This window comes from Nothobranchius furzeri, chromosome 13, assembly GCF_043380555.1.
Source record: "Nothobranchius furzeri strain GRZ-AD chromosome 13, NfurGRZ-RIMD1, whole genome shotgun sequence".
Taxonomy (NCBI): Eukaryota; Metazoa; Chordata; class Actinopteri; order Cyprinodontiformes; family Nothobranchiidae; genus Nothobranchius; species Nothobranchius furzeri.
Genome location: NC_091753.1, coordinates 38,382,189 through 38,409,481, shown reverse-complemented (window position 1 = coordinate 38,409,481; position 27,293 = coordinate 38,382,189). Strand labels below are relative to the sequence as shown.

Sequence of the window (27,293 nt, the reverse complement as noted above, 5' to 3'; positions counted from 1 at the left end):
ATTTATTTATTTATTTATTTTTGTTTTGTTTTTACTTATACTTTTCTGGAAGATAAACTGCTTGAGATGTGACATCTCGTTTTTATACAATACAATAGTAATAAGTAGAAACAAAATGTTTACAAGTCGGCATCATATGGTAATAAACAGTGCAACAAAATAGGCGAAATGATGAAAAAGATCTTAATTCAGCTGATAATTTATTCCAGTCCTAAGGAGCTTTAACGCAAAAAATATCTTCCCACTTATATTTTTAACCGAGGTATTTCTAATGAAAGCTTCATCAGTCATACGGGTCTAATACCAAGAGATATTGGGAACTACTTGCAAATAGGATGGAAAATCTAAATAAATGACAACCAATGAAATTGTGGTCTAGCTTTCAAGGGCAACCAAGAGAGATGTAAACACATGTAACAGTGGTGAATATCGAAAGGATACTGCAAAGTCAGTTTGCACTGAAAACTGTATTGATTATTCAAGGTTTCATTTGTCACCAAGCATCACACACGAGGTTAACTCTCACTTCAATAGCAATGCACAAAGTTTAGCATCTTTTCTGTAGGTTCTATAGAGAGCCCAAGTCACACCCATCTACTTCTGGACCATGGGTCCCTGGATGAATGCAAAAATGAAAGAAAGTCAATAGGGCTACAAAAAATTCCGTTTGTTATGTGACATGGATTTCACATATGACGTCTTTGAATTTATAAGACACATTCTGTTGCCAATAAAGCATTTATTTTCGAATGGAGACAAAGTTATTTTAAGTTATGTGAGAAATTACATCCAGGACTACAAATGTGCATCACCAAAGTGACATCATAGAATCAGACATGGAGAAAAGCAGAGAAAAAATGGCTGCAAGTTCAGCTAGCTTTACATCCTTTCGTCGGTAGGAAAGAACCAGCATAAATCTGACCATTTGGTAAGTAGCAACTATGCTAGAGGAGAGGAGGTTATGTGGTGACATCACATTTGCAACGTGCCAATGTCTGGTTTGTGGTCATGCCAATTAAACATTTTTACAAGCCGATAATTCTCTAAAGTACGTGACGGGTGTGGTCGAAACACACACTACTTTTCATCAAAGTACAACTTGTGTAGCATTCAGGGCATAAAGCAAAGCAGATTAGAAAATAACTCCTTTTAGCCCCGTTCAATGGCATTCCTATTTTCATTGTTCTGGCGACCCATGATTCAACTGGAAAGGGAGGAGACTCAGGCTCCCTGTGTGCTCAAATCATACAAATATAAGTAAAGCTTCATAAGTTTCATTTTTTTTAACTGTTCCTCAGATGAGCACTGGTCAATATTGGCTGGGTGTCAACGTACACTGATCTTATTCATCCATCTTCGTTCACTGTTTCCATCCCCACCCACCCTCAGCCTCCACTCACAGGGTGTGTGCTGTGGTGTGAGGCAGCTGCAGTGTAGCCGTGCTTTCATCGCTCACTCTCTTGTGCATGTCAATTCACCCTGCCTGACTTCCAGACAACAGTCTTCCTCTGTGCTCCTTAATCGTGGCTTTAAAACCGCTTAGAACATTGAAGGCTGTGACGGAGCGCCTGGCTGTGCTGACATTGCAGGGATACATTCTTGTTTCCTAGTCTCCCCTCTTACTTTTGCCCTTCCTCCTTTGCTCTGGTCTCCGCTTTCTTATTATGTCATCTTTTTTCCTCTCTTCTACTCGTCAGTCACTTCCTCTCCACTCTGCTCGCCGACCAGCCCTTTTCAACTGAGTCAGAACTGTTTGACGTCCCTGTTGCTGCTGCTTTTTTCATCTTGTGAGCGTATGTGTTTGCAGATTTTCTCAGAGAACCTGAGAGTCTCAGGGAAGCTGCAAAAGGATGATTCTATTGGAAGAAAATCCCAAAGAGAGGTTTTAGCTTTGAGTATGACATTTTATTTCTTTTGTGCTCATTTAGAGTTGGACCAAGGGAGGAATGTGGGTGTTTGATGACAAATAAATGGTCTTGTGATTTTGAAGCTAAATTACTGCAATTAGCTAGAGAACCACCCAAATAAGATCCACTGGTGAAGGGAATTGCCCAATATTCAATAAAGTTGGCTTACTTGGTCAGTCGGAAACTCAAAAGTCTGATTTCCCCATTTGTGACTGCACCATTACCAAACAACAATAAGGCATTTTCCTCACTCTGAACTCACCATCTATAAACTCCAATAATTTCTACTTCGAGTCATATTTTTGTTCTAATTTTTTTTTAATTTCTAATGTAATTAATTTTTTATGCAGATCAAAATCTTTAGAAAAGATCAACGATACAGACACTAATCTCTGCTATTCAAATGAAATTATAAGCATTGCTCTGAGTTTAACGCTGTTGTTAATTATTTTTTTAAAGAAAAATAAAAGTTGAATTTTCTTTTTTGTTCCACAGGCGGAATCTCACCAAGCTGTCATTGATCTTTAGTCACATGCTGGCTGAGCTGAAAGCCATCTTCCCCAACGGTCTCTTTCAGGGTGACAACTTCCGCATAACCAAAGCAGATGCTGCAGAATTCTGGAGGCGCGCCTTTGGGGACAAGTAAGCACTTTTGTGTGACTTTTTCTATTAAAAAAAAAACACTGTCCTTGGACTTCCAGCATTTTTCTAAGGAAATGTACCCTTCTAAAAGAAAGCTACACAGTCAGAGGCCATATTGGTCATAATTGACAGCAATAGCAATCCTTTTGTGCTTGTGTTATTTGTGATAACACATCAATGTTGCATCGTTTACCCAAGAAGTTTGTATATCATGAATATTAATCAATAAGATTTGTAATCCTGTTTTTCTGCACTACTGCGACTGAAGCTTGGTTTATACTTCATCTCAGGGGTGGGGAGACACAACGTAGGGCTGTAGCGAAGCCTCGACGAAGTCGACGGCTCGATTCTAAAAATTTGTCGACGTCAGATCCGGAAGTCGACGCACCGCGCCCACTTGTTGCATCCCCAGGAGTTTGTAAATAGAGGAGGAATCTGCCTGTTTTTCCTCTAGTTCGCCCTCTTCTCCGCCTTCACTAACATCTCCGCCAAATACCGAAGACCCGGAACAACGTCCGTCCACTACTAGATTATTTTCCTGTTTTGCCCCTTCGTCTCCCGGCAACGGACAACAACTTCCGGGGTCAGATGCGCTGCTTCGTGTCTACCGCAGATGTAGAAAATCACCGGGAGCGTTTCTCCCTTCATAAAGGAGCTTCTTTCAGACATTAGGAGAGCTGTTTTGGTGGTAGCAGTCTCTCCTCCATGCTGGTCTGTTTGCTGCTGGGTGTTTTTGGTTTATTTAAACTTGGTAACTTGAACTTAATGTTGGTAAAGCTACTGTTAGCATCTTCGCTAACAGCTTCTTGCGTTGGGATAAGCTGTTACGTTTTGGTTTAGAGTTAATCTTTTTTGTGGTGTAGATCTCCCTTTTATTACATTTAGAGTGTTGTGGGTTTTCGGTTTAGTGTAAAATATCACCTGAGTTTGGTTTAACCCGTAACACCACTCGCCTCACGCACATAAGTGACCAAAACAAAGCAGCATGGAGACACTCCATCTTCTACCACCTCTCAGGCAGCAGCCTGCACTCCCAAGTTCTAAACGTCACCAGAACATAACCAACCGCAACACAATAAAAGCAGTGTTATACAAAATGGAAGGCCTGTAGTGTTTATTCTCTTACAGTAAGAATTTATCAATTTATTTGAGATTTTCTGGTTTTTGTTAATTGTGCAATAGAAAAATAATCATTAGATTAATTTTCTAAATAGTCATTAGAATAGTCGACTATTCGATAAAATAATCGTCAGAATAATCGTTTTAAAAATAATCGTTTACCCCCAGCCCTAACACAACGTCATTGTCTGTCATCGCAAGGGCTCTCCAACAGGCACACAAGGACAGACAGAGTAGAGCCCAATTCCATCAAGCAATGGAGACTGCAAGCCTCTGATTGTTCAGGATGCCGCTTCCTTTAGCTCTGTCAATGGCACTGCCCCCCCCCCCCCCCCCCCCCCCCCAAAAAAAAAAAAAGAATTAAACAAGTGTCAAAGATATCTAGTGGCAGATGCGGAGCAGGTTAAAGAATGTCTCGTGGACAGTCAACGTCAATACAACCGTGACTGAAGCCGTACAAAGATACACAGTAAACTTTTTATTTGTGTCAGGAAATTACAGTAAACGTAGGTTTGGAGGTGGCGACTGCATGAAGAAGTGGAAGAGAATGAGGGACAAATTTGCCCATGTTAAAAAGTCTCTGAAATGCATAAACAGTGTATTCTCACAGTAATAAATGACCTCTCACTGCAATGGTGGCAGGATACTCCAGAAAAGCGCTATGCCCTCTGTTGTCCTGGCGGATAAATGCTTCACAACACTGGCACACCAATGGAGAAGTATAAATAGGGATGTCTCTGTACAACTTCTTCACTTCCGATACGATACCGATATTGCAGCCTTCAGTATTGACCGATGCCGATATCAGTCTGATACGATATCAGCACAAATCATACATGCTTTTACCCATTTTATAGTGTGGAATGTATGAAAGGCTTTATCAAGTGATATTACTCAATCGGAGAGCAAGAGCCAATAACAGTAAGTATGAAAAAAGACATCCCCAAGAATAAAAAATAAAGCATCTCCGCCAATAGGTGTGTGTTTGTATGAACTAGGCTTAACTTCTACCCCCTGAAATAAGAACATGAAAGCTTTTTTTCCACAGAAAACTATTCACAAGGCTTTCATCCAGACTAGTGGCCATGGCACATTTATTGAAAAGAAGGGGTGAATGAGACCTTTAACATCAAACCATTTCTATTTTTGGTCTGTCCAAGATATTTTGTCCCCAGCTCCCAACTTGCATTTGTAATAAGGTCATCCTTTTTTGTTGTAGAACCATTGTGCCTTGGAAGGTGTTCCGTCAGTCTCTCCATGAGTTTCATCCTATCAGCTCCGGCCTGGAGGCCATGGCCCTCAAGTCCACTATAGACCTGACCTGCAACGACTACATCTCTGTGTTTGAGTTTGACATTTTTACAAGGCTGTTTCAGGTAGACAACACACACACTACACAATATACAGATGTGCTTTAGTATCATTCCACTTTAGTTCAGTGAGCACTGAATGTGCAGAAAACAATAATGAAGTAAATAGAATGAGCTTTTAACTTCCCATTGGTCTGTTGCACATAATGAACTTTTAACACTTTCTTTTCAGCTCTGCCACATTTGCCTGTTGGTTTACAGGTCTGTAGTTAAGTGTTTCCTCCTGCTATCATAGATCAAAGTAGATTTGGGTTTCTTTATCTACTCTTAGTTTGGTTGTCTGATGTATTGGCCTTAGAAACATCTCTTCAGTCAGCTGGTTGTCTGAAACTGCACTCTACACCAACCTATAAGGAAAATTAACCCTATCTTGGTTAGATTTTTCAGAAAATCACCCAAGTTTATCCAAATCTCTGAATAGGAAACAAAGAAGCACAACGTTGCCAACAAAAAGAAGACAAGTTCACCAAAGTTTACCTGAAAAGGATGCTGGGGTCTGTTATAACCACAAGAATAATGCAATGTTTTCTCGCCTCATATATCTGAACCTAAATCACCAAGTTTTCATTAACGTTTGTCTGAAACTTTCCAGCAGATCTGCTCTGCGGCAGTGTGGGCTGGTTATTCCCTGAGTGACATTATCCCTCAGCTTGGTGCTCGTGACCGAGGCTCCGACGGGCTTAATGAGGCCTAAACAGATTAGACATTTCTGATGTGACACTTCCTCTAAGTAAACCATCCAGCTAAGAGGCGGAAATGGGTCTGTGGCCATTTTAAGGGCCTTCGTTGATGTGCCGCTAACTCTGGGTGAAAGGTCTGCAGTAAGCAATATGGTTTGTAACAAGATTAGACTAAAACATAAAACAGAAATGGCCTGTGTACAACACAGGAAAGTGGTTTGAGCGTATCACTTCCTTTGTGAGAAAACTATCATAAACTAAAGATTTTATTTTATACGGACCAAAGGGAAGGCTAGCTAGCTTTAAAGTCTATGCTACATTTTTGCACCTACAGATAATTCCCACTGTTGTGTGTGATTCTACATCCTTTCACACCAATGGATATGTGGAATAGGTGACTCACAACCACACTCAGTCCTAGTAAAAGTGAGTTTGCTCTCTTAATTCTAAGGCATCTGGTATCAGAAGGTACCTGCCTCAGTTTTAGGGAAATGCAACTGCTGATGACCAGCAGCATATTCATTTGTCTTGTTGTTTTTTTTTATTTTTTATTTTATAAGAACTGAGCCAAAATGCAGAAGCAGAGTGTGTTGCAAAATACGTGCCATAATTTAAACATCCACTGAACCTTGTCAATATCGTACATCACCGACCGGAGATGAATCTCTCTCTCACACACACACACACACACATGCACACACACACACGTACGCACACACGCTGTTTTCCATTTATTGCCCGGGGCCCTCATTTATCAAACGTTTGCAGAAACAGTCCTGCATTCCATCCTACAAATGTAACTTTGGATGTTTGTAAAAACAGCAAGAATTCAGAATTTACAAAAAATGCATTGGCCACTCTTACACTCGTTCCTCAGCAATCGACTGTTGATAAATCCCACGTTTGCGTACCCGGGTGCTCGTGTCTGTTGGTCATTTACAGACAGGAATGCTCTTAATCACACCACATCCTAAGCTAATGAAAGAAATCCCTACATTCTTCTCTGGGGGAAAAAAAAAGAAATCGGAGACGGTGATATTGAGATAGAGGCTCTGGCTACCAAGGTTGAAGAGAACAGCTCAGGGGTAACCAGTAAAAGAAAGAATGCCGCCTGGGAGAAAGTTGTAAAAGTTGTAAACACGGTTGAAACAGGAATGATCCCTGCCAGAAATAAAGAAAAAATGGTTCGACATTAAACTGAATACGACAAATGTAGAGTAACTGTCTCAGTGTTCCATTTTGTTGTGTGAATGTTCTGTTGGGAGTTAATTTAGTCTTTTGGAAATGTTGTCTGACGGCAGCTTCCTTTGTCAGCTGCAGAGGTGTCAGTCAGTTTGGTTACCTTGACTGTGCGTGTATGTAGCAGAGTGGGAAGAAGGTTCTCATGGGGGATTTCCCAGGTTTGTGACACTGAGCTGTTGTTTTTGTTGAAGGTGAGAATAAATAAACCCTTAAAGGTGTGGTTGGTTGAATAGCCTTTTTTAAAATCTTATTTGACTATATAATCGGTCACTCTTGAGTTTTTCATGCAGGCTGAACATGAAAATAGTGTCCTACACCTATCTCTCGCATTAGTTTCTGATAGCAAATCAACAGTGAAACTCTAGGATTTGAAAAGCCTGACAGATCTACATCACACTGTTAACATTCATGGACTCACCCATCTTAACTCGCGACGGGGAAGGCTGTTGTTGGTTTAGCATCCAGGAAACAGCAGAGAATGTCTTGGCTAGTAGAAGCTAACTGTTAGCATTAGCAATTCACCACACACGTTATATGTGGGGGTAAAACATCCACACTGCAAGATAGTGGTAGACCTGCATTCCTATCATCCAGTCCGAGGCAAGATGTCCAAATATCAGGAAACAAGTCTTCAAAACCTGCCGTCTGAAGCTCAGCTGTGATGTTGGTAACTGGTAATGGTGCACCAGATATTTTTCCCCCCTCGAGTATGACTTATAAGGTGGAGCCGTTCCCTCCAGAGTGCACACTCTGCCAAATCATCCAACATCACAAAACAAGTCATGCTACAATGTAAAAGTCTCGGCGTGTCTTTTATAGATTCTAACACCAATTATGTGACAAAGCGGTTTTTCTGCCAACATAATTACTTATGGGTAAAAATAGTTTGTGGATGAGTAACACATGTGGATGACTGGGACCTTCAGATTTGCCCCGCTGCATGGTCAGAGCTGTTCATTTATTTAGGAACAAGCACAGCATTGGTAAATACCACACAATGGGTAAAATTGTTATTTCTCACGAATTATGCACAGATCTGTGTGTAAGTACGGTTATTGAATGAGGGCCCAGCTTTGTAAAAATCCAGCCACAGGACTTTTTTGTGTAGGTGTCCAGAAGAGCAGAGGTGGTATTGTTTGGAACATGGCATCTGCTTTGTTTTCTCTGTCGGGAATCTCAGAGAGGGGGACGTGCTCCACTAATTAAGAACCACTGCAGAGTGAGCACACCTTCACCCCTTATGATCATAATAAATCTGACACTTTCCATCAAGTCGATGTCTTCACTTTTCATTAAATAGGATTTTAGGTGTTGTACATTGCCCTTAAACGACCTTCTGCTTGTCTTGGTCTACTGCAGTAATGTTCAGTAAACGGCTGTTTGAACGTCATTCACCCACGGTGCATCATACAGTTCTCTCCCTCTGCTTGTGCTGTTATTACTGTGTCCATTCACTCACACTTCAGGTGACTCAGTCTCTTTTTTTCCTTCTGTGTGTGTGTGCATGTGTGTGTGGGCGGTGTAGCCTTGGTCATCCCTGCTGCGGAACTGGAACAGCTTGGCTGTGACTCACCCGGGATACATGGCCTTCCTCACCTACGATGAGGTCAAAGCTCGGCTACAGAAGTTTATTCACAAGCCTGGCAGGTGAGACATGAAGCTCGTGCTTTTTTAAATTTTTTACTTGCCATTTGATGACATGATGTAGCATCATGTGACTCTAACACCAGTTCTTGAATAAGCTGCATTTCTAAATAGGTATTGGCCTTTACAGAAGCAACCTTCTAATGACTCTAAATAACCCTTTGTCATTTTCCGTTGGCTCTACTGTGAGCAACACACTTTCATTTCCTTTTTTTAAACTTTATTTTCACTAGAAATGGTTTACTTACAGGTAAACAGCAGCTCATGCAACACATTTACCAGATTTAAACCTGGTCACAAACTCACTCAGTACTAATGCTGTTTATTTAGTGGGGATGGAGCTGGAGCTCCACGGTACCTTGCATCAAAAGCTTGATTGTACGCAAACTGTTGATGTCACTCCCTGGACCTGGGCTTGGGTAGACACTTCAGCATTGAGGCATTTAGTGGTCAGGGGAAAGTGCCACATTTTGACCATAAATGGGGCTTCCTGATGTCAGTTATTATACAGGAGAGTGATACAAGAGGTTCACCACTCGTGTTCGATACCTACGTAGAACAGGGGAGGGTTTTATTTCTCAGTCCCATCCATATGTGATGGAGAAATTTTAATTTGCTCCAATTTTTCCGTGTGTGTTTGTGTGCGTGTGTTGCTGACGTCATGAGTCACATGTCAGTGTTTTCCTGCTGACGCTTGATGCAGGGGTGAGATTACACAAATCGACTTTGCTATTTGCAAAGTCAGTCAGTTCTCCTTGAGTTGGTGTGGAAAACTGCCGTTCCTGCACCAGTTTGTCCCCACATTAAATCCAGGCTGCTCCAAGATTTAGCCGAGCAGTCGTGCTTGTTGAAAACTCTGTGGTTCCCGCTTCTGTAGCTGCTGATCTGTTTCTATGCATCTACTTCTCTGTTATATATAATGTGATTGTGTGTTCTTCAGATACACAACACTAAAGATTGGAAACACACACACACACACACACATTTCGGTTGTGTTTTTTTGTCCTGAAATAAAGATGTAATTTACTGTGTAAAATTTTAAGTTTTCTTCTATTTGATGTTTTTATTTTTTTTATTTTTTTTTTTGACTCTTGTTTTGAAATAACTACGACCAGTTGTAAGTGTTTATCCCACATTTTAATTGGATGTATTCTGATCTCTCTTTAGTTATATTTTCCGACTGAGCTGCACCCGACTGGGCCAGTGGGCTATTGGTTATGTGACAGCAGACGGGAATATTCTCCAAACCATTCCCCATAATAAGCCCCTCTTCCAGGCTCTCATAGATGGTTTCCGAGAAGGATTGTAAGCAGATTACTTGTTGGTCCATTTATATCTACCATTTCTTGTGGTTTTCAATGAGAACCTCTGAGCTTCTTCTCTGTATCTCTTCTGTCTGGTTTGTGGTCTTTTGTCTAAGTTTTTTAGTCTGCAAAGCTTCTCTTTTTGTTATCTCATCTTTCTACAAAGTTCATGTTTTTGCATCCTACAGCTGATTGTGACCTTTAGCTCAGGTTGTATAGTCGAAGTAGCGCTTTGAGAGTAGCTGGCTGGAGTGAAACTCATCCTTCAGTGCCGGCGTCACTTATTAAAAGCCATGCCTCAACCTGTAATCGAATGCTAATTTAAAGGAGGAAAGACTCAAAAATTAATCGACAAATTTGTGTCTACAGCTCAATTTCACTGTCACATAAATTCATCAGCAGAACAAATGTTTTCATAACCTTTAGCTACACATGTAGCATAACCGTGCTAACTAACAACGGTGTCTAAGGTAACACCAATGCATTCAAGGCATCTAAAGCTTCTTTTGTATCTTCAGCTATTTATTTCCTGACGGGCGAACTCAAAACCCTGACCTGACCGGATTGTGTGAACCTTCACCTCAAGACCACATTAAAGTCACCCAGGTCGGAACATATCAGATACTTACCGTTCCAGTTTTTGTCTTTTATTTTTCTTTTAATATTTCCACGTAATCTCTAAATCTGCCACAAACCACAAAACATAATTGTGACATTGTTTTTGCATGCCCTTAAGAAAGCAGAAGTGGCGTATGAAAAGGCCTCTGAGGTCAGATCCTTCTCGTAACATCGAAAATGTTTTGTTCGTGTTTAAAAGAGCAAGCAGTGAAGTTCTTGTCTGAGCAGAGAACCAAAAACACGCCTCCACACTTTTAGTAGCGTTCCTGATCCTCACAGACTGTTTTTTCTAACTGATCTCAGGTGGTGCGTGTTCTCTGTGATGTTACTTGTCATGATTCTTTTTTCCTCTCCCTTCCCCCTCAGGAGCAATATGAGCTGTATTGTGAGATGGGCTCCACTTTCCAGCTTTGCAAGATCTGTGCTGAGAACGACAAGGATGTGAAGATTGAGCCCTGCGGTCATCTCATGTGCACGTCCTGTCTCACTGCCTGGCAGGTATGAGAGGGGGTGGAAAACCAACCGTAGCTGGTTAGATGCTGAGAAATGGGCTTGCCGAAGAGCTCTTTTGTGCACATTTATTTAAAAACCACAAAGCGTTTAATTTCTAGATGCCATCAGCTTTGTCTTCTGTCTGTGTTGCAGGAGTCAGAGGGTCAGGGGACAGGTTGTCCCTTTTGTCGCTGTGAAATTAAAGGTACGGAGCCCATCGTTGTTGATCCTTTTGACCCGAAGGACAACAGCGGAGGCTTGTGTAGGAGCTCCATGTGCGCTGAGGGGGCGCCCTCTCCCAGCTACGATGACGATGATGATGACAGACTTGAAGACCCCCACCTTATGATGAGCAAACTCGCCTGCTCTAAGGTAAAATTGTAAAGGGACACAGTTTCTTGGGGCACACCTCGTGCGTCTCTACCACCGTTCTGGTTCTGAGACTCATTTCTACACAGATGGAACACTCCCGCCTTCTCTTTCCTGAGGTTTTTAATCTCCATCTTTCATGACATCACGTTAGCAGCAGCTTTTTTCTATCTCTTGCTATTTGATATGTGGGATTCTCTTCTGTCTTCCATCTTTGATGCACCTCAAAGAAAATGTGCATGCATTAATGTGAGATTAGCTCAGATCACACACGTCGATGCCTGTCCCTTGTATTGCTGACCAGCCTTCTTCAGTCATTACTTTGAATTTATAATAATATTAAACATTTAAGTACTGAAAACATTTGTTTAGTTTCTATCATGGACATGTATCTGTCTGATGCAGGTGGAGCGCCCCCCATCACCCATGTCCCTGCCTCCTCAGTCCTCCCTGCCACCCGTGCCTCCCAGACTTGACTTATTACCAAACAGACCTCCAAACCCCCCCGGGGCCTCCAGTCCAGGGCTCATCAGTAAGGTAAGTGAACACATTATTCACACACACATCAGGCATCATTGTAACACGTTCTTCCTCAGAAAATAAGAATCTAATTGTAGATTAAGGGAATTTATTGGCAATATTCTCTGCATTTTAGAGATTGTTCGACTTTATGCCGCTATCTTTTTGGTTGGCGTACATGATTATGAACTCAAAAGATCAAAATCTGTCCAAAAACTTTTACTTTATTTTTTAATTCTGTACTTTAGATAGTTCAGTAATCTTTTTTTCTCAAATATCAACAGAAGGCATTCTGCTGAGACCAGAGTCAGAAAAGTCGAAACGTTTTCAGCTGACATATTTTTTCCCTCTGTCATTTATCTAAATTATGTCTCTTTATATTGACAACTGCTTATGCAGCAGTTTCATTGAAAACGATCATTTCCAGTGCAGGAAAATGCATTTCTTTGCTTTTAAATCTGTTTACTAAAGTCAGTTTAAGTGTTTCCTTGCCTCCGCTGTGTCCCTCCAGGCAGCATCTCACCACAAAGACAAGCCTCTTCCTCTCCCTCCTGCTCTGCGGGATCTCCCCCCTCCTCCTCCTCCAGACAGACCCCACGCAGCCGGGACAGCCCCCGATACCCGGCTCCAGAGGAGGCCCTTACCCAGCACTCCGGGGGAGCCCCCTCGAGATAAGCTGCCACCTACGCCCCCAAACCGTCCAATCACTGACTGGAACTCCAGGCCCGTTCCCAAGGCCCCCACTTCATCTTCTTCCTCATCATCCTCTTCATCCACCCAAGTCTCCAGTCTGGGAGGGGACATCCGGGCCGGTGTCAGGGAGCTGTCCAACAGGCACTCCCTCCCCCTGGCGCTGCCGTCTGCTATGGACACCCGCTCAGACTCTCAGAAGAACAACAGCTCCCTCAGCCTGGACCACCAGCTGGTTAGAACCAACACAGAACATTGATTCACTGGTTCTCACTTTAGAGAACTGAAAATGGTAGACCGTTGACCTCAAGCGTTCTGGTTCTAGGGGTTGTCGCATAGTCAAGGTGTTGTCAGGTGTGTCGACAGAGGCCTGACTTTAATAGGCTAATGAAAATCTGATCAGCTGACTCACTTTTTCACTTCTTCACCTTCAAAAACGTTTGTGCTGCTTTTGCATCATGTTTAGCTCTGGAAAGTGACTCAGACTCGGTTCTGCTTCAGCTGGCTGAGTCGACAAAATGTCTCTACACATCAGAGGCTGTGAGGCTTTTTCGGTCTGTCGATAAATGAGTAAACACAACTGACTCAGAGGATGTTTTACGGTTTTTAAGTGTAAAATCTGACCTTTTACATGTGGCCCTGGCGGAGATTATTGTTGGGTGTTGGTGTAGAACTGAAGGAGTCCTGAAATGCCTGTTTTGTTGTTTTTATCTGGATTTTTTGGGCCTTTTTACATCAAACCCCTCAGTTTTTCTTTATATTCCAGAGTAGAATAGAGCTGTTGACTTAACCTCCCTTTAACGTCTCATCATCTTTGATGGTTTTGGTTTTTTATCCTATGGACACCCTGTTGAGCAACGGGTTATGAGATCCATCTAGGCATATAGATTAAAAAATCCTTCAAATTAAAGTTGTCTGTACTTTAGTTTTCACAATATAACTAGGAAAAATATGTTTCTGTACTTGAAGCAGTCCCAGGCCGACCCAGAGATAGTCCCTCCACCATGTCCTGGGTTGACTCTGGTTTCTCCCGGTGACAGGACGTGCCTAAAACACCTCCTCTAGGAGGTATCTACTAGGCATTTAAAGCCATGGTGCAGCGCCTCACCTGAGCCTATGTAAGGGAAACGCTGTTAGAAATCTGCTGGGTGTCTGTGATGTATTGAGTTGCCTGGAAGTCCACGCATCACTTACTAGAGTGATAGAGTGGAGAAGCCAGAGTACGAGCAGCAAATAATCTAGGAAATGTTTAGAAAAATGTGGGATCCATTCAGAATCTTTATAAATAAGAGCCTCGATTTGGACGTAATTCGATTTATTTCCCGGCACCTCTAAGATCTCGCAATAACTCTGGATGTGTCTTGGAAGCATTGGGCCTGAGTTTTCTGACTAAAGTGTAAACTTGTGGGCAGATCACCCACAATTAAGATGATCCTGAAGCAAATACAATATATTCTACTCCATTCTATTAAACTGTCTTAAAAATGGCAAATATCTTCAGACTTCTAGTGTCGTGATGCATCGTATCGTCTCCCATGGTTGTATGTCACATCGCCAGAGTCTTGCCAATGCTCACCCCTAACTCTTAGGCTGAACTAGTCAAGTCAAAGTCAACCTCCGCTCAAGCACAACTCATTTTCTAACTGCAGCTCCCGTTTTCTATGCTGGAATATTTTTCAAATGGCTAGAACCACGTATAACGGTCTAGCTTCTGTCATTTTACCCACTTTAACACAAATGAGAAGATAAAAGAGCAGATGGGAATAATGAGAGCATTTTCTTTGAAATGTTTTTATTTGAATGAAAACATTACTAAGATGCATTATTTTGCTTCCCAGAGCTTTGCTGCAATCGTCGACGGCGATTACGACAACCCCAAAGTGAAACCGTCAGCCTCAGCTAACGCCATCTACACATTGGCTAACAGGTATGTTTCACCGCTCCTGTGGTGACTTTCTGATACTCACAGCTCAGTACGTTTTATCTTTCCTTGGAATAATCTAGATATTCTTGTTTTCCAGGCCGTCTCCGATTTTGAGACCATTGACTGGAGAAGAGCTATGTGACAGTGAGGAGGACTCGGACTACATGATTCCCTCCTCTCGTCCCATCTCTTTACCACCTGTGGGGGAATCCTCATCAGCGGTGAGGCCTCCGCAGCCTCTGTCAACACTCCAGGCTCAGACTCAACCCTCCACACTCAACTCACGGTATTTAACCCCCATTAAATCCATATCAGTACATCGGAAGAGAAGGACATTATTAACCTTTTAATTGCTGTAGGTTGACACTGACTGAGGATGGATCTATATCTTCTGAAGCCATGTACAACATCCAGGCACGGTCACAGCAAGCCAGAGACTCAGGTGATTAATGGTGACACTTTATAAAAGCTTCTAAAGTTTAATACCCTCCCAACTTTTTGATTGTAATCCTTCCAGATTACTCTGATTTACCCCCTCTGGTAAATGGGCCCAGAGAGCCCGCAGGAGAGGACCGGGAGGAGGAGGATAACGGCTACGACTTCCCGAGACCGCCACTACCTATGCCTCCCACCAGACGGACCCTTTCAGAAATGGGCGGGTCGTTATCATCATCTTCATCCTCCTCATCATCATGTTTGTCCTCCACAGCTGCTTTCAACCGCCTTTCTCTAGATTCAGATGCTGGAGCTGCAGCGTGTAAGTTTCCTTTTGCACAAGCAGGTTGCTTTTTAAAGCCATACTATCCAGTTTTTCATATTTAGAAATTATTTTCTTAAGCTACTATGTGCTAAAATGACCCTTACAGGGCTAATTAAAACTCCGCCCCCTTCGCCCCTTGTGAGCAGGATACTCCGTTTGTAATGTCAGCCTCTCCGGACCGCTGCCCTTGGCTCTCACAAAGCCTCACTTTACGGCAGTCCATGTTTACACCTCAGAACAGATGAGCTATACCTGATTAGCATTTATTGTAAAGTGTTAATCATAGTGGAGCCTCAGAAGATTCAAGGAAAACGTTTATCTGATGAAGCTAAAAAAATAAATAAACTTCCAACCAAAATAGGAATGAAACAAGAGTCGGCATCGTGAGTTTTCTGAATCACGAGAGCTCAGAGACATGATTCCTGCATGTTTTATATCATGAGCACAGCTGATTTGTTTGATGTAGCGATAGAAACTAATGAAGGCTGAGGAGACATTTCAGCAGTTAGATGAAGGTGTTAAAAGCACGAGCACACTGCGCGGAGTGTTTCACTTTTGTTTTTACAATAGTGAATTAAAACGGACACTAGGGGGTGCTAAAAACAAGCCCAAAACTGCAACATTTCCCTTTAATACATCAAGTAAAACCGCTGGGTCATTCAAGGGTCTTGTAACCTTGGCAAGTAAAAAGTAATAATAGATTAAAGCTTTTAGTTGATGAAAGAAATGAAAATACGGTTAAATAACAAGGTTGGACCTTTAAAATGATGACTTTGAAAATGGGTTTGTTGCAGCGTATTTGATGGAGATTTCAGTCTGTACAGCAAACTAGTTAATATCAAATCATCCTGCATGGATTTCTTTCTTGCCTTTTCTTTTAAATATTTAAATATGTGCAAATGTTTCTTTTATTTCTCTATGGTTGCAATCTGCCTTTTTAAAGGTAGTTTTTGAACAGGCTGATTAGGGACTTTTATGCGTATTAGTTGCAGGTTAGACAGCCCATCCACAGTGCAAGGGTTTCATTGTTAATGTGGATAATTTGGTTTAAGCTCTTAACCTGACAAATCAAAAGAAATGACACTGACAGGCTGAGTGGAGGAGTAATTGCAGACCTTTTCTGGCATTATGAAGCCTCTGTAAGGTCACCGCCACAAAGCAGAAAGTCTGTTTGCTTTTTTTTTTTTCTCAATGAGACAATCTGGAGTTATGCCCTGTGTTTGCATTAGACTGACATTTACCACAGATGATCAGCGGGTGTCTTGAGCATTTCGCCCAAGAGCCTGAAGCTCGGTATTGGAGCCAATTAAATCATGCTGCGTCAGGCTGACAAGCTCACAGATTATAATTGGACTCGTGCGGTGCTTTGTTAAATGTCAGTGCTGGGGAGAGCTAAAAAGGGTTTCATAATGTTTGAGAGGGAAACCCGTGTCGCTCACCTTGGGTCAAGTTAGATCAGCTGATCAACATTTTTTATTTCCAGTAAAAGAAGCCAACAGTCAGGTTAACCTTTTGTTGAGACACCCCCCCCCCCCCCTTTTTTTTTTTAGTTAATCCTCTTTTTGTTCTTTTAGCCATCTTAGAACTGGCCGAAGCAGCACCAGAGAGACCTCCGAAGCCTCTGCCGAGACGGATCAACTCAGAGCGCCACCACAGCCCCGTGCCACCCGTCCCCGTGCCGCCCAGTACCATGGCAACAGGTGGAGAGGCCAATCCCCAGATCAGCAGTGAGATTGAGCACCTTATGAGTCAGGGATATTCTTATCAGGACATCCAGAAAGCGCTGGTGATTGCACAGAACGATATTGAAATGGCCAAAAATATCCTGCGTGAGTTTGTCTCCGTTCCCTCTGCTCACATCCTCACATAGCACGCCGTTGCGCATCGGTCCTGCGTTCGCTCTCTCGCCTCTGGCTTGGCCTGGCCCAGCCTGGTTTGGTTTGGTTTGGTTTAGGTTGGCAGAGACCAACCTGGAGCCCACTGACTCAACCATCGCTAATGGCCTTGCTCCTATGGACTTTTAACGGGCTGTTACTCCGTCATCTGTGGGACTCTGCGCTTTGCACTCCATGCGCTTTCAACAGTGTCTGGCCTTTTTCTGCACAAACACACACACACACACAACATGTTACAGCAGGCCGCTTCAGTTTCCACTGCTTCTCCCGAATAAACACAAGTGGAGCCGCGACGGAACATCGCACAGCCCTGAACGTTCATAGGAATCCTGGGAATGCCGGTTCTTGAGTTTCGTGCTGCAGCCTCTTGTTGAAAAATGTAACCGACACCTCACAAGTACAACAAAAAATGTATGTCTATATGGAAATTTAATATATAAGTAAATATATATTAAATGTGTGTAATATATACAATATATAATATGTGAAATCTTGAGCTTTGAGGGTCACAGTTGGTACAGCTAGACAGGAGTCGGATTACAGGAAGATCATCTTTTTCTGTCCAGACGAAGGGTGGACAAGTCGAGGTGTCTCCTCACCAGGATGTTAGTCAGCAGCAGAGCTTTTTTTTTCTTTTTATTATAAATTCAGTTTGAAATGGCCTTCAAATGAAAACAATGTTGCTTTGGTACATTAATTAAAAATACTAAAAACTCATTTTTATTATTTTTTTGCAGAGTAGCATGATTGTGTTTTCAGGTCTTAACTCGGTGTGTGCGTGTGTAAAATCCTCCCCCCCCCCCCCCCCACCCCCCCCACCCCCGTACAGTAGAACGTACGACTGTTCTAAGCTCTGAGGCAGGGCCTTGTGCAGCTCCAGAGCCGGACGGTGAGATTATCAGAGGACTTGCTGCAGTAGCAGACGGGCTAGCGTTGTGTGATCCATGGTGGCCGAGTACTTTTTGTTCTGTCTTTTGTCTAAATTTAAACCTGACTGGTTCAAGTTTCTGTCTCCAGCTCAGTCAGGTGTTAGAATTCAAAACATGAAAAAAGAGAAAGACATTGATTTGCTTTCATAATATATTATTATTATTAAATGTTAATAATTCAGAAGTGTTTTACTGCTGCTACTTTTGTTAGTGCTAAACAATTAAGCCTTAAATGTACATTGTGTGAATACTGTGTTCTTTTTTCTTTAAAGTGACAGTATCATGTGTCTTTCCAGTCCATAATGTAGCATACTTGAAAACTAACAAGCAGCTTTTAAGCTGTCGAGTGTTTTTGACTCTCTGAAGCAGCTGTATGAATGCATGCTTAATGCTTTGGGGTTGAAACATTAAATTAAAAGCAGCCATTTTTAATAGGATCTTCTGCCAGCATCTGTTGCTCTGATAGGAAGCGACTGCTGAGGCGTTTTTGTAAAGTAGACACCTGGGTTTGCTGGCCCCGTCCCAGAGTCTATAATAAAATCAGTATTAGGGCCAACTGTAAAAACTAACTCAGGAATAATGTTTGTATGTAAATATTTAAAACAAAGGTGTTGAACGTACCTGTAAAACCCAGAGGAGGCCCACCGGCTCAGGCAGCAGCTCACCTCTCGTCATCTGCATCACGTTCAGCCATCTGCTTCGTAAAGGCTTTTATTTTTTAATCGTTGCACTTTTGTATTATTTCCAGTGTTTGCATGACAACAAACTGCAGTTTTGATTTCAGGTACTATGAATAAAAGGTTAAATTCATGCAAGCAGCTTTTAGGTACTTGAGCCTCCTTCAGTTGATGAAGAATGTTTGTTTTTCTTCTGGGGAGTGAGAGCTAAATGCTTCTTCCCATCCTCTTGTGCTTTTTTATTTTCCTAGTTGCCTTGAGAAACTTTTTCAATGATGGTTGATGATGGGCGGGGACGTCTACGGTCCTCAGTACTGTACCAATGTTCACGTTTCAGGACGGCATGTCATTCTCGTGTATTAACGTTTATTTTTGCACAGCATACCGATTTGTGCTTTGATACTGTCACTCTAAAGAAAAGCCAATTGTATAAAGTTGATATGAAATGGAGAAAAGACTCTTTTTGCATTCCTGTAACTTGTTGGTTGTTCCAAAGGTTTTTGTTTACTTGACTGTTTTCATGATCTGTGCCATTTGTTTAGAGCTCCTCGCCAAGGTTCGTACCATTTTTTTTACATTTATTTTGAAGAGAGTTTATGGTATTCATCTGAACCTGTTGATCTCTGGAGGGAGGCAGGATTATGCAGTAATGCTCTTAATCTGATCTCGGCTCCATTGAGCCTCATCTGTGAAATGCTCCAAAGTCCCTTGGATCACTTTTTATTTTATTTTATTTTTTTACCCCAGATAATGACAACAGATCCCAGTTGACGCCTAGTTATTGTCAGCTCCCCTGTTGGAGGCATTTGAATTTTCTGCCAGAAGAGGGGGCTGTAGCTCCATGCTGCTGGGTTTATTTTCTCATCAGTAAAAGGCATTTATTATAATTTTTGGGGGGTGATTTCTAAAGCTCATATCGATTTAGAAGTACATTGCTGTTAATAAAATGTTAAGCAAAAGCATCCCATGTGTTTTCTCTGTGTTCGTGTCTTTCAATATCATTAAAGTTGGATTTCATTATCTCTAGATTTATTTTAAATTGGGTTTGTCACTAAATATGGATTCGTCATGTCAGAGGAGCACTTAAAAACTTGTCCTGCAAAAGTGGAAAAAATGATTTCATTTTCAAGTCGACATGAAAAGAGGAATGAACCAAGTTCGTTGTGGACGCTTGAAACTGAATTTTGTCAGATTATGATTATTTTTTTAAGTTTTGAAGGTGTAAATGAGAAAGACGTTTATTAAAGAAGGCTTTTTAGAAAATTGTACTTTGTTTCAATCATCACTATTTAAGGTGCTGGAACATCTTGAAATCTTGCATTAAAAGTGTTTAAAACAGGCTTGAATCACAAAACTGTAGGAACCCTGATTTTAAACCTGAATACCCTTTAGAGCCTCATGTGTTCAGGAACAGCAAGTAGTACATTTTCTATCAGATAATCAAGCATCTTGCTTTATAATGCACTTGTAATTAAATTTAAAAGTAAAATTAGATTTTTCTGCTGCCTTCAGCGGATCAAATGAACTTTACCTTATGATAACCCAATTCATCTGCTAAGTGTTTTTAGAAACTGGACTGCTGATGCTCAGATCTACAGGGCTGACAGAAAAAAATTAAAACACTTTAATTGTTGGGGTAGTGACCAAAATAATGAGATATGGGATACAAGCGGCCAAAATTAGTTTTCTCTGCAGGGTGTCTGGGCTCTCCCTTAGAGATGGGTTGAGAAGCTGAGGCGCTCAGAGTAGACGCGCTGCTCCTCCACATCTAGAGGAGCCAGTTGAGGTGGCTGGGACATCTAGTTAGGATGCACGTCCAACCGGAAGAAGTCCTAAAGGAAGTCCCAGGACTCGCTGGAGGGACCTTGTGTCTTGGCTGGCCATGGAGGAGCTGGCCCAAGTGGCTGTGGAAAGGGAAGCCTGGGCCTCCCTGATTATGCTGCTGCCCGTGCGACCCGACGCTGGATAAGCGGCTGGTAATGAATGGATGAATGTTTCTCTGTTAAAGCTGAAATTAAATGTTACAAAATGTATGTTTGAATAAACTCTAACCCTTGATTCATTTTAGTAGCTCAATTAGTTTAAACTAAACTTAAATGGGTTTTAAAAAACACTTAAAATAAAATAAAAACATTTATGAAAACTGATAATTTTTTTATTTGGTATGACTTTCAAAAACTAAAAACACCATTTTTGGGTCATTTTAAACTCAAAGGGTTTACAAGGCATTTCAAAAACATCCCAAATCTGTTAAAAACAATAATGAAGCTTGACTGTCTCCAAACCGACATTATTGAGTCACGATCATTCCCACCTCCTCAGTAGTCCGATAACAAACATTAGAAACATTTAAACCAGGACCGATCCTGTAAGGCTTCAGGTCTGAGGGGGATTCTGCATCTCAGGTCCAAACATGAGTCAGTTCATTTGTCGTTGCAACTTCATGCCTGCCTTCATCTTATGGAATAAAACATTGAACAATCATGTAAAACTGCATCATGAATAACCACACGAAAAAATGAAATAAAATCAGTGCACAGAAAATAAATATAAACAAAACAACAGAAAAGTAAAGCTTCTGCAAGGCTTTGAATGTGATCTGTAAGGCATCTGCAACTGTCTGACCCGTGAATGTGTTTGAATGACCTGCTGTTTGATTTGGTGAGTATTCTCAGTGTGCATGACTGAAACATAACAGAAAAGACACACAAAAAAACACTAAAAGCTCCCCTTTATACCCAAACATAAAAACACCATCTGGCCAGTTCTTTTTTTGTGTTTTTTAAGCTGCTTTAAATAAAGAAAAATATACATACATAGATTATAATATGTACACTAGTTGAGTTGCTTCATGTTGCTGTTCAGTGATGGCTTTGCCTGAGGTGATGCTAATTCATATATAAAAACAGTCCCGGTCAGCGTTGTGCTCTAAATACTTTGTTCTAAGGACAATCAGCAGTTTCTAAGGCTCGCAGTAACAGGAAGTAACAGTCTGATGTTTGTCTTTGGTTTGATGGCTAAAGGTTCTTTCTGCAGAGTTACTTATGGTGCTCTAGAATCAGGTCTGGTTGAAGCCAGTCGTGATGTGGCAACTGAGACGTAACTCTGGAGGAAGGAGATGTGGTGGAGGCTTGAAGGCATCTGGGAGCTCGAGCCTGAGAGGGAGAAACAGGAGCAGCCGCAGTCGCCTCCTCATGCCTGCATGCGCAGGTCCTCGCCGCCCTTTATTTACTCCAGAGGAAGAACACACACACACAGATGATTCTCAGATTAGCAATAAGAGATCTGGGCTTAGCCAGCTGTGTGTAAAGTCAGATCTCTACCTGGTCACCAGGTGGTGTCTTATCTCCATTGACCCCGAGGAGAATGGCCTCCTCCGTGTTGTCGCTCTTCATCTCAACAACGATGTTGTCTTTGCTGGACTTCTCTTTGGTGCTTTCATAGAAAAGAGGCATGTAGACATGCGCATGAGGCAACAAGAACGCAGAGAACATCAAAGCTGAGGGGAATGACACTTTTTGTCGGTGAAAACACTTGTACCAATAGGTTTACACACCCTGGTGGTTTTTTGGGGGCATTTCTTAAAGAATATGAATGAAAACACAAAAATCTTTTATTCAATCATAGCCTGTAATGTATTCAAGTCATTTACTGTGGAAGAAAATGTGTGAACTCATTTAAAATCACCAAAGTAAAACGCCAAAATCACCATGTTTAAAAGTTTACACACCCCAGGTCCTCCCTTTACCTGGAGTCTTTGTGGTAGTTGTGGAGAAGGTTCCATATATATATTCTAATGCACAGGTGTCAAACTTCGGTCCTCGAGGACGCCACTGACGTGGACGCCACAGGCGCCACTGGTACCTCCGACCACCACCAGCAGGCAAGGCGGGTTAAGTGTCTTGCCCAAGGACACAACAGAAGCATTCTCTGGTGGGAGCCGGGATCAAACCTGCAACCTTCTGATTACTGCTCAACATGTCATTCCCTTAATGTGAACTTTTTTTGGAGTCGTATCAAATTCCATCCATCCATCCATTTTCATCCGCTTATCCGGAGTCGGGTCGCGGGGGCAGTAGCCTAAGGCAAGAGGCCCAGACTTCCCTCTCCCCAGCCACTTGGGCCAGCTCCTCCGGGGTAATCCCAGGGCGTTCCCTGGCCAGGTGAGAGACATAGTCCCTCCACCGTGTCCTGGGTCTACCTTTAGGTCTCCTCCCAGTTGGACATGCCCGGAAAACCTCACCAGGGAGGCATCCAGGAGGCATCCTGACCAGATGCCCGAGCCACCTCAACTGGCTCCTCTTGATGTGGAGGAGCAGCGGGTCTACTCCGAGCCCCTCCCTAATGACAGAGCTTCTCACCCTATCTCTAAGGGAGAGCCCAGCCACTCTTCAGAGGAAACTCATTTCGGCCGCTTGTATCCGCGACCTCGTTCTTTTGGTCACTACCCAAAGCTCATGACCATAGGTGAGAGTAGGAACATAGATCAACCGGTAAACAGAGAGCTTCGCCTTCTGACTCAGCTCTCTCTTCACCACGACAGACCGGTACAACACCCGCATCACTGCAGATGCAGCACCAATCCGCCTATCGATCTCACGATCCAGTTTTCCCTCACTCACGAACAAGACCTGAGATACTTAAACTCCTCCACTTGGGGCAGGACCTCATCCCTGACCCGGAGAAGGCATTTTACCCTTTTCCGAACCAAGACCATGGTCTCAGATTTAGAGGAGCTGATTCTCATCCCAGCTGCTTCACACTCGGCTGAGAACCACTCTAGCAAAACCTGAAGATCACGTTCTGATGAAGCCAACAGGGCCACATCATCTGCAAAAAGCATGGACCTGATCCTCAGGTCACCAAAACGGATGCCCTCCACACCTTGTCTGTGCCTAGAAATCCTGTCCATAAAGGTTATGAACAGAATCGGTGACAAAGGGCAGCCTTGGCGGAGTCCAACTCTCACTGGGGACGAGCCCGACTTACTGCCGGCAACGCGGACCAAGCTCTGACCCCGGTCATACAGGGACCTAACAGCCTGTATCAGAGGGCCTGGTACCCCATACTCCAGGAGTACCCCCCACAGGGCCCCCCCGAGGGACGCGGCCAAACACCTTCTCCAAATCCACAAAACACATGTAGACTGGTTGGGCAAATTCCCACGCACCCTCCAGGATCCCCCTAAGGGTATAGAGCTGGTCCAGTGTTCCACGACCAGGACGAAAACCACATTGCTCCTCCTGAATCTGAGGTTCAACAATCCGACAGACCCTCCTCTCCAGAACCCCTGAATAGATCTTACCAGGAAGGCTCAGGAGTGTGATCCCCTGTAGTTGGAACACACCCTGCGGTCCCACTTTTTAAATAAGGGGACCACCACCCCGGTCTGCCAGTCCAGTGGGACTGCCCCCAATGTCCACGCGATATTACAGAGCCGCGTCAGCCAACACAGCCCCACAACATCCAGAGCCTTAAGGAACTCCGGGCGGATCTCATCCACCCCTGGAGCCTTGCCACAGAGGAACTTTTTAACCACCTCAGTGACCTCAGCACCAGAGATTTGAGAGGCCAACCCAAAGTCCCCAGACTCTGCTTCCTCGCATCAAATTCTTTATCTCAAAAAAGTTTAAATGAGGAGTTTGATGTAAAAACTTTCTTGTGGTGTATTTTTTATTATATTTGATTATTTGGAGTTCTGATTTTGTTTTTGTTTCTTTCATATCAGTTAAAACTAATTTAGACAAGCAGTGATTTACTTACATGTCTTGCTTTCCTGATCTGTTGCAGATTTTTCCCTTTTTGTAGAGGAAATAGAGCACGCTGCCCAGGATGGCCAGAAGCAGGATGCAGATGATGATGACTGCAATGACCACACCTTTGCTCTCTGACGAAGATAAGAGAAAAAGAAAATGCTGGGAGTGAATTTTGAATGAGATGGTAGATGGAGATGGGAGAATCTGATAAAAGGCTTGACAGGTGTAGGTGCAACAGCATCTTTCTAAAGAGAGTGGAGCACGTAGCGTGATACAGGTGACTTCTGCCTCGCAGCTCAGAGAAAATAAAAGGTGAACATTTTATCATGACTGCTGGAGGAGCGGTGTGCATCTACACAAACAACAGCATAACAACATGCACAGGAAGAGGTGAAGATGATGACATCAGCAGCAGTGGGGTGTGTGAAGGAGGGAACTGGTGGAAGCGTTTTGCTACTGTGAGAGATTCTGCAGCAACGTGACGTACAAACCTTTTTTTTCCTTTGATGGGTTGGGTGTTTCTGATTTGGCTGAGAAAAACCAAATGAGCACAATAATCAGAGTTTGTGTTAAATAACTGATGTCTGCTGGTTGCGCGCGCGCACACACACACACACACACACACACACACACACACACACACACACAGTAGAAGCTTGATCAGCAAAAATCTGGATGAACGTGTAATGTAGGCAGATTGTCTCTTTGATTTAAAGATTGAGTCTCATAGGTAAACCGTGCTCAATAATCCATCTGTTTTTTGTTGTTTTTCTAAGGATACATTTTGAATTTCACATCATAACAGAAACCCAGAGTGGTTTTCCTCTGAGGGGATGGAAACGTCTTATCAGGACAGACACAGACGAAGGAGGAGCAGAATCAGAAGAACGTGAGACAGCCTCCTGTAATGGGATTCTGGAAACGCTGAGTGCACTCCTAGCACGGGTTCCTTCTAACACTGATGTGTGTGTTTGTGTTTGTGGCTGGCTTCCATCTACAGTACATGATGGCAACCTAACCCTTTAAGAATTGAATCTCTTGTATCGGCTCATAACAACTCTAATATAAACCTTCTCTTTCATGTCTCACAAAAACCTATGTAGGCACTCAGAAATCTATACTTGTCATCACTACAGCCTCTTGTCACCGTTTATCATTTTTAAGATGGCTTTAATATTTTTGGCATAGCGGCCATTTATTCCATGTTTTATATTTCCTGCTTTCTCATCCTGCTTCAGCCTGTGTGCTCCAGAGCTGAGCTAAGAAATCCAGCTCTCTGATTGGCTGTGTGAACCTGCCTCCAAGGTGCTGCAGGATGTTTCTATGTATAAAAACAACTACATTTCATCTTTAAACCTATAACATATTCAGCCCTCCACAAAGTCTCCTCTGGAACTCTCTACCTGTAATTGCTCGTCGTTGGGTGATTACCTTTGTTTTCACCTCACAAATTATCAGTAGATAAAGTAAAGTCTACAGGAATGTTCATGTGGACATTTTCAAGACTAACTCTCTCTGTCATCATACGTTTTGAATAAAATGACAAATTCCTTCTTGGAAATTGATTGGATTATTTGAAGCTGTGGCCAGTCTTACCTGTAGCTTTGGGATTGGAAGATGTGGTGGTGATGGTAGTGGTGGAAACTGGTGTGGTGGTGGAATCAGGTGTGGTGGAGGAATCTGGTGTGGTGTGTACAGCTGAAAACAGGTAGGGGGCACAAATAGGAGCACAGTGCACATCACCACACACCACATCAAGGGAGAGGAGGGGGTTCACAGTAAACCACCAAACAGCTTCACTGTGTCTCGTTTGACACGAGAGCACGTGGTGAAGTGTTCAGAATCACAGGCAACACGTTAACACGCGACAAGAATCACAGGCAACACGTTAACAACACGTCAGAGAGCTGAAGACCTTCAGACTGAGTAAAAACAAACAGACACAAGAAGGAGGGAGGACAGGGGGAGGGGGCACACAGAGGCATACAAACACAAACACAGAGAGAGAACGCAGCAGATGGAAGAGCAGCAGGAACTCACTGATTTTCACTTTGATGTTGAACGACACACTGTCGCTGTCGAACTCATTGGAAGCGTTACAGAAAACAGTCACGTCTGAAGTGAGCTGAACAGTGACCTGACTTTTAGCACCAGAGTCAGTCTCCATTTGAGAGCCTGAGTTGATGACCTGTAACAAGACAATAAACAGAAACGCATGAGCTAAAATGTCTGATGAAGAAAGGAGTTTCATCATCAACTCACCTGGGATTAATTTCTTCTTTAAATACAAAAACAGAAACGATATTAGTAAACAAACAGGAGCCTTTTTTTGTTATCTTTTTCATTAAAGCTGTTATAGCAAATTTGGAAAACAAGCTGGCTTAACCCTCCCACTGTCTTCATGGGTGACCCCACCAGGAAAGTTGACCACTGAGCAGGATTGATGGTTCATCCCTTGAGGTCCACGTGGCAGGGGTTGGCAGTGAGCACTACCTCACCCCTGCCACGTGGACCTCAAGGAATAAACCATCAATCCTGCTCAGTGGTCAACTTTCCTGGCGGGGTCACCCATGAAGACAGTGGGAGGGTTAAAACATATTTTCCATGCATCTTAATAACTTTCTAACACTGTTTACGTGATTGTTCGGCTAAAAAAGTCTCCACCTGGATTTAACTAAGCAAATTGGTACGAGCCTCCTATTGGATAATTACTCCACGGGCTATTATCTCTCTTCTGGCAACAAGCGATTTACCCC

The 27,293-nt window shown here is 42.7% G+C and overlaps 2 protein-coding genes across 7 annotated transcripts in view; one reads left to right on the top strand and one right to left on the bottom strand.

Moving 5' to 3' along the window:
• The window catches only part of cbl (Cbl proto-oncogene, E3 ubiquitin protein ligase), a 40,012-nt gene extending 22,663 nt beyond the window's left edge, over nucleotides 1-17,349 (top strand). Inside the window, exons 3-16 of the mRNA XM_015951564.3 lie at nucleotides 2,403-2,549; nucleotides 4,888-5,044; nucleotides 8,486-8,607; nucleotides 9,772-9,909; nucleotides 10,427-10,514; nucleotides 10,893-11,024; nucleotides 11,172-11,390; nucleotides 11,793-11,924; nucleotides 12,418-12,831; nucleotides 14,435-14,523; nucleotides 14,618-14,806; nucleotides 14,880-14,962; nucleotides 15,038-15,277; nucleotides 16,855-17,349. Coding sequence (XP_015807050.1) covers nucleotides 2,403-2,549; nucleotides 4,888-5,044; nucleotides 8,486-8,607; nucleotides 9,772-9,909; nucleotides 10,427-10,514; nucleotides 10,893-11,024; nucleotides 11,172-11,390; nucleotides 11,793-11,924; nucleotides 12,418-12,831; nucleotides 14,435-14,523; nucleotides 14,618-14,806; nucleotides 14,880-14,962; nucleotides 15,038-15,277; nucleotides 16,855-17,150 — 2,446 coding nt within the window. The 3' untranslated portion in view covers nucleotides 17,151-17,349. The remainder of the gene's footprint in view (nucleotides 1-2,402; nucleotides 2,550-4,887; nucleotides 5,045-8,485; nucleotides 8,608-9,771; nucleotides 9,910-10,426; nucleotides 10,515-10,892; nucleotides 11,025-11,171; nucleotides 11,391-11,792; nucleotides 11,925-12,417; nucleotides 12,832-14,434; nucleotides 14,524-14,617; nucleotides 14,807-14,879; nucleotides 14,963-15,037; nucleotides 15,278-16,854) is intronic.
• A 3,961-nt stretch (nucleotides 17,350-21,310) lies between these two features.
• mcamb (melanoma cell adhesion molecule b) overlaps nucleotides 21,311-27,293 on the bottom strand; it is a 37,530-nt gene continuing 31,547 nt past the window's right edge. The window contains exons 12-17 of one of the 6 annotated variants that reach the window (XM_015951565.3): nucleotides 26,578-26,725; nucleotides 26,134-26,235; nucleotides 25,029-25,067; nucleotides 24,545-24,668; nucleotides 22,105-22,216; nucleotides 21,311-22,012 (exon numbers count right to left, since the gene is read on the bottom strand). In XM_015951565.3, coding sequence (XP_015807051.1) covers nucleotides 22,010-22,012; nucleotides 22,105-22,216; nucleotides 24,545-24,668; nucleotides 25,029-25,067; nucleotides 26,134-26,235; nucleotides 26,578-26,725 — 528 coding nt within the window. In that variant the 3' untranslated portion in view covers nucleotides 21,311-22,009. Of the gene's footprint in view, nucleotides 22,013-22,092; nucleotides 22,217-24,544; nucleotides 24,669-25,028; nucleotides 25,068-26,133; nucleotides 26,236-26,577; nucleotides 26,726-27,293 lie in introns of those variants that run through there. The other 5 variants (XM_054742701.2, XM_015951569.3, XM_054742702.1 and 2 more) reach the window with 5 other exon arrangements.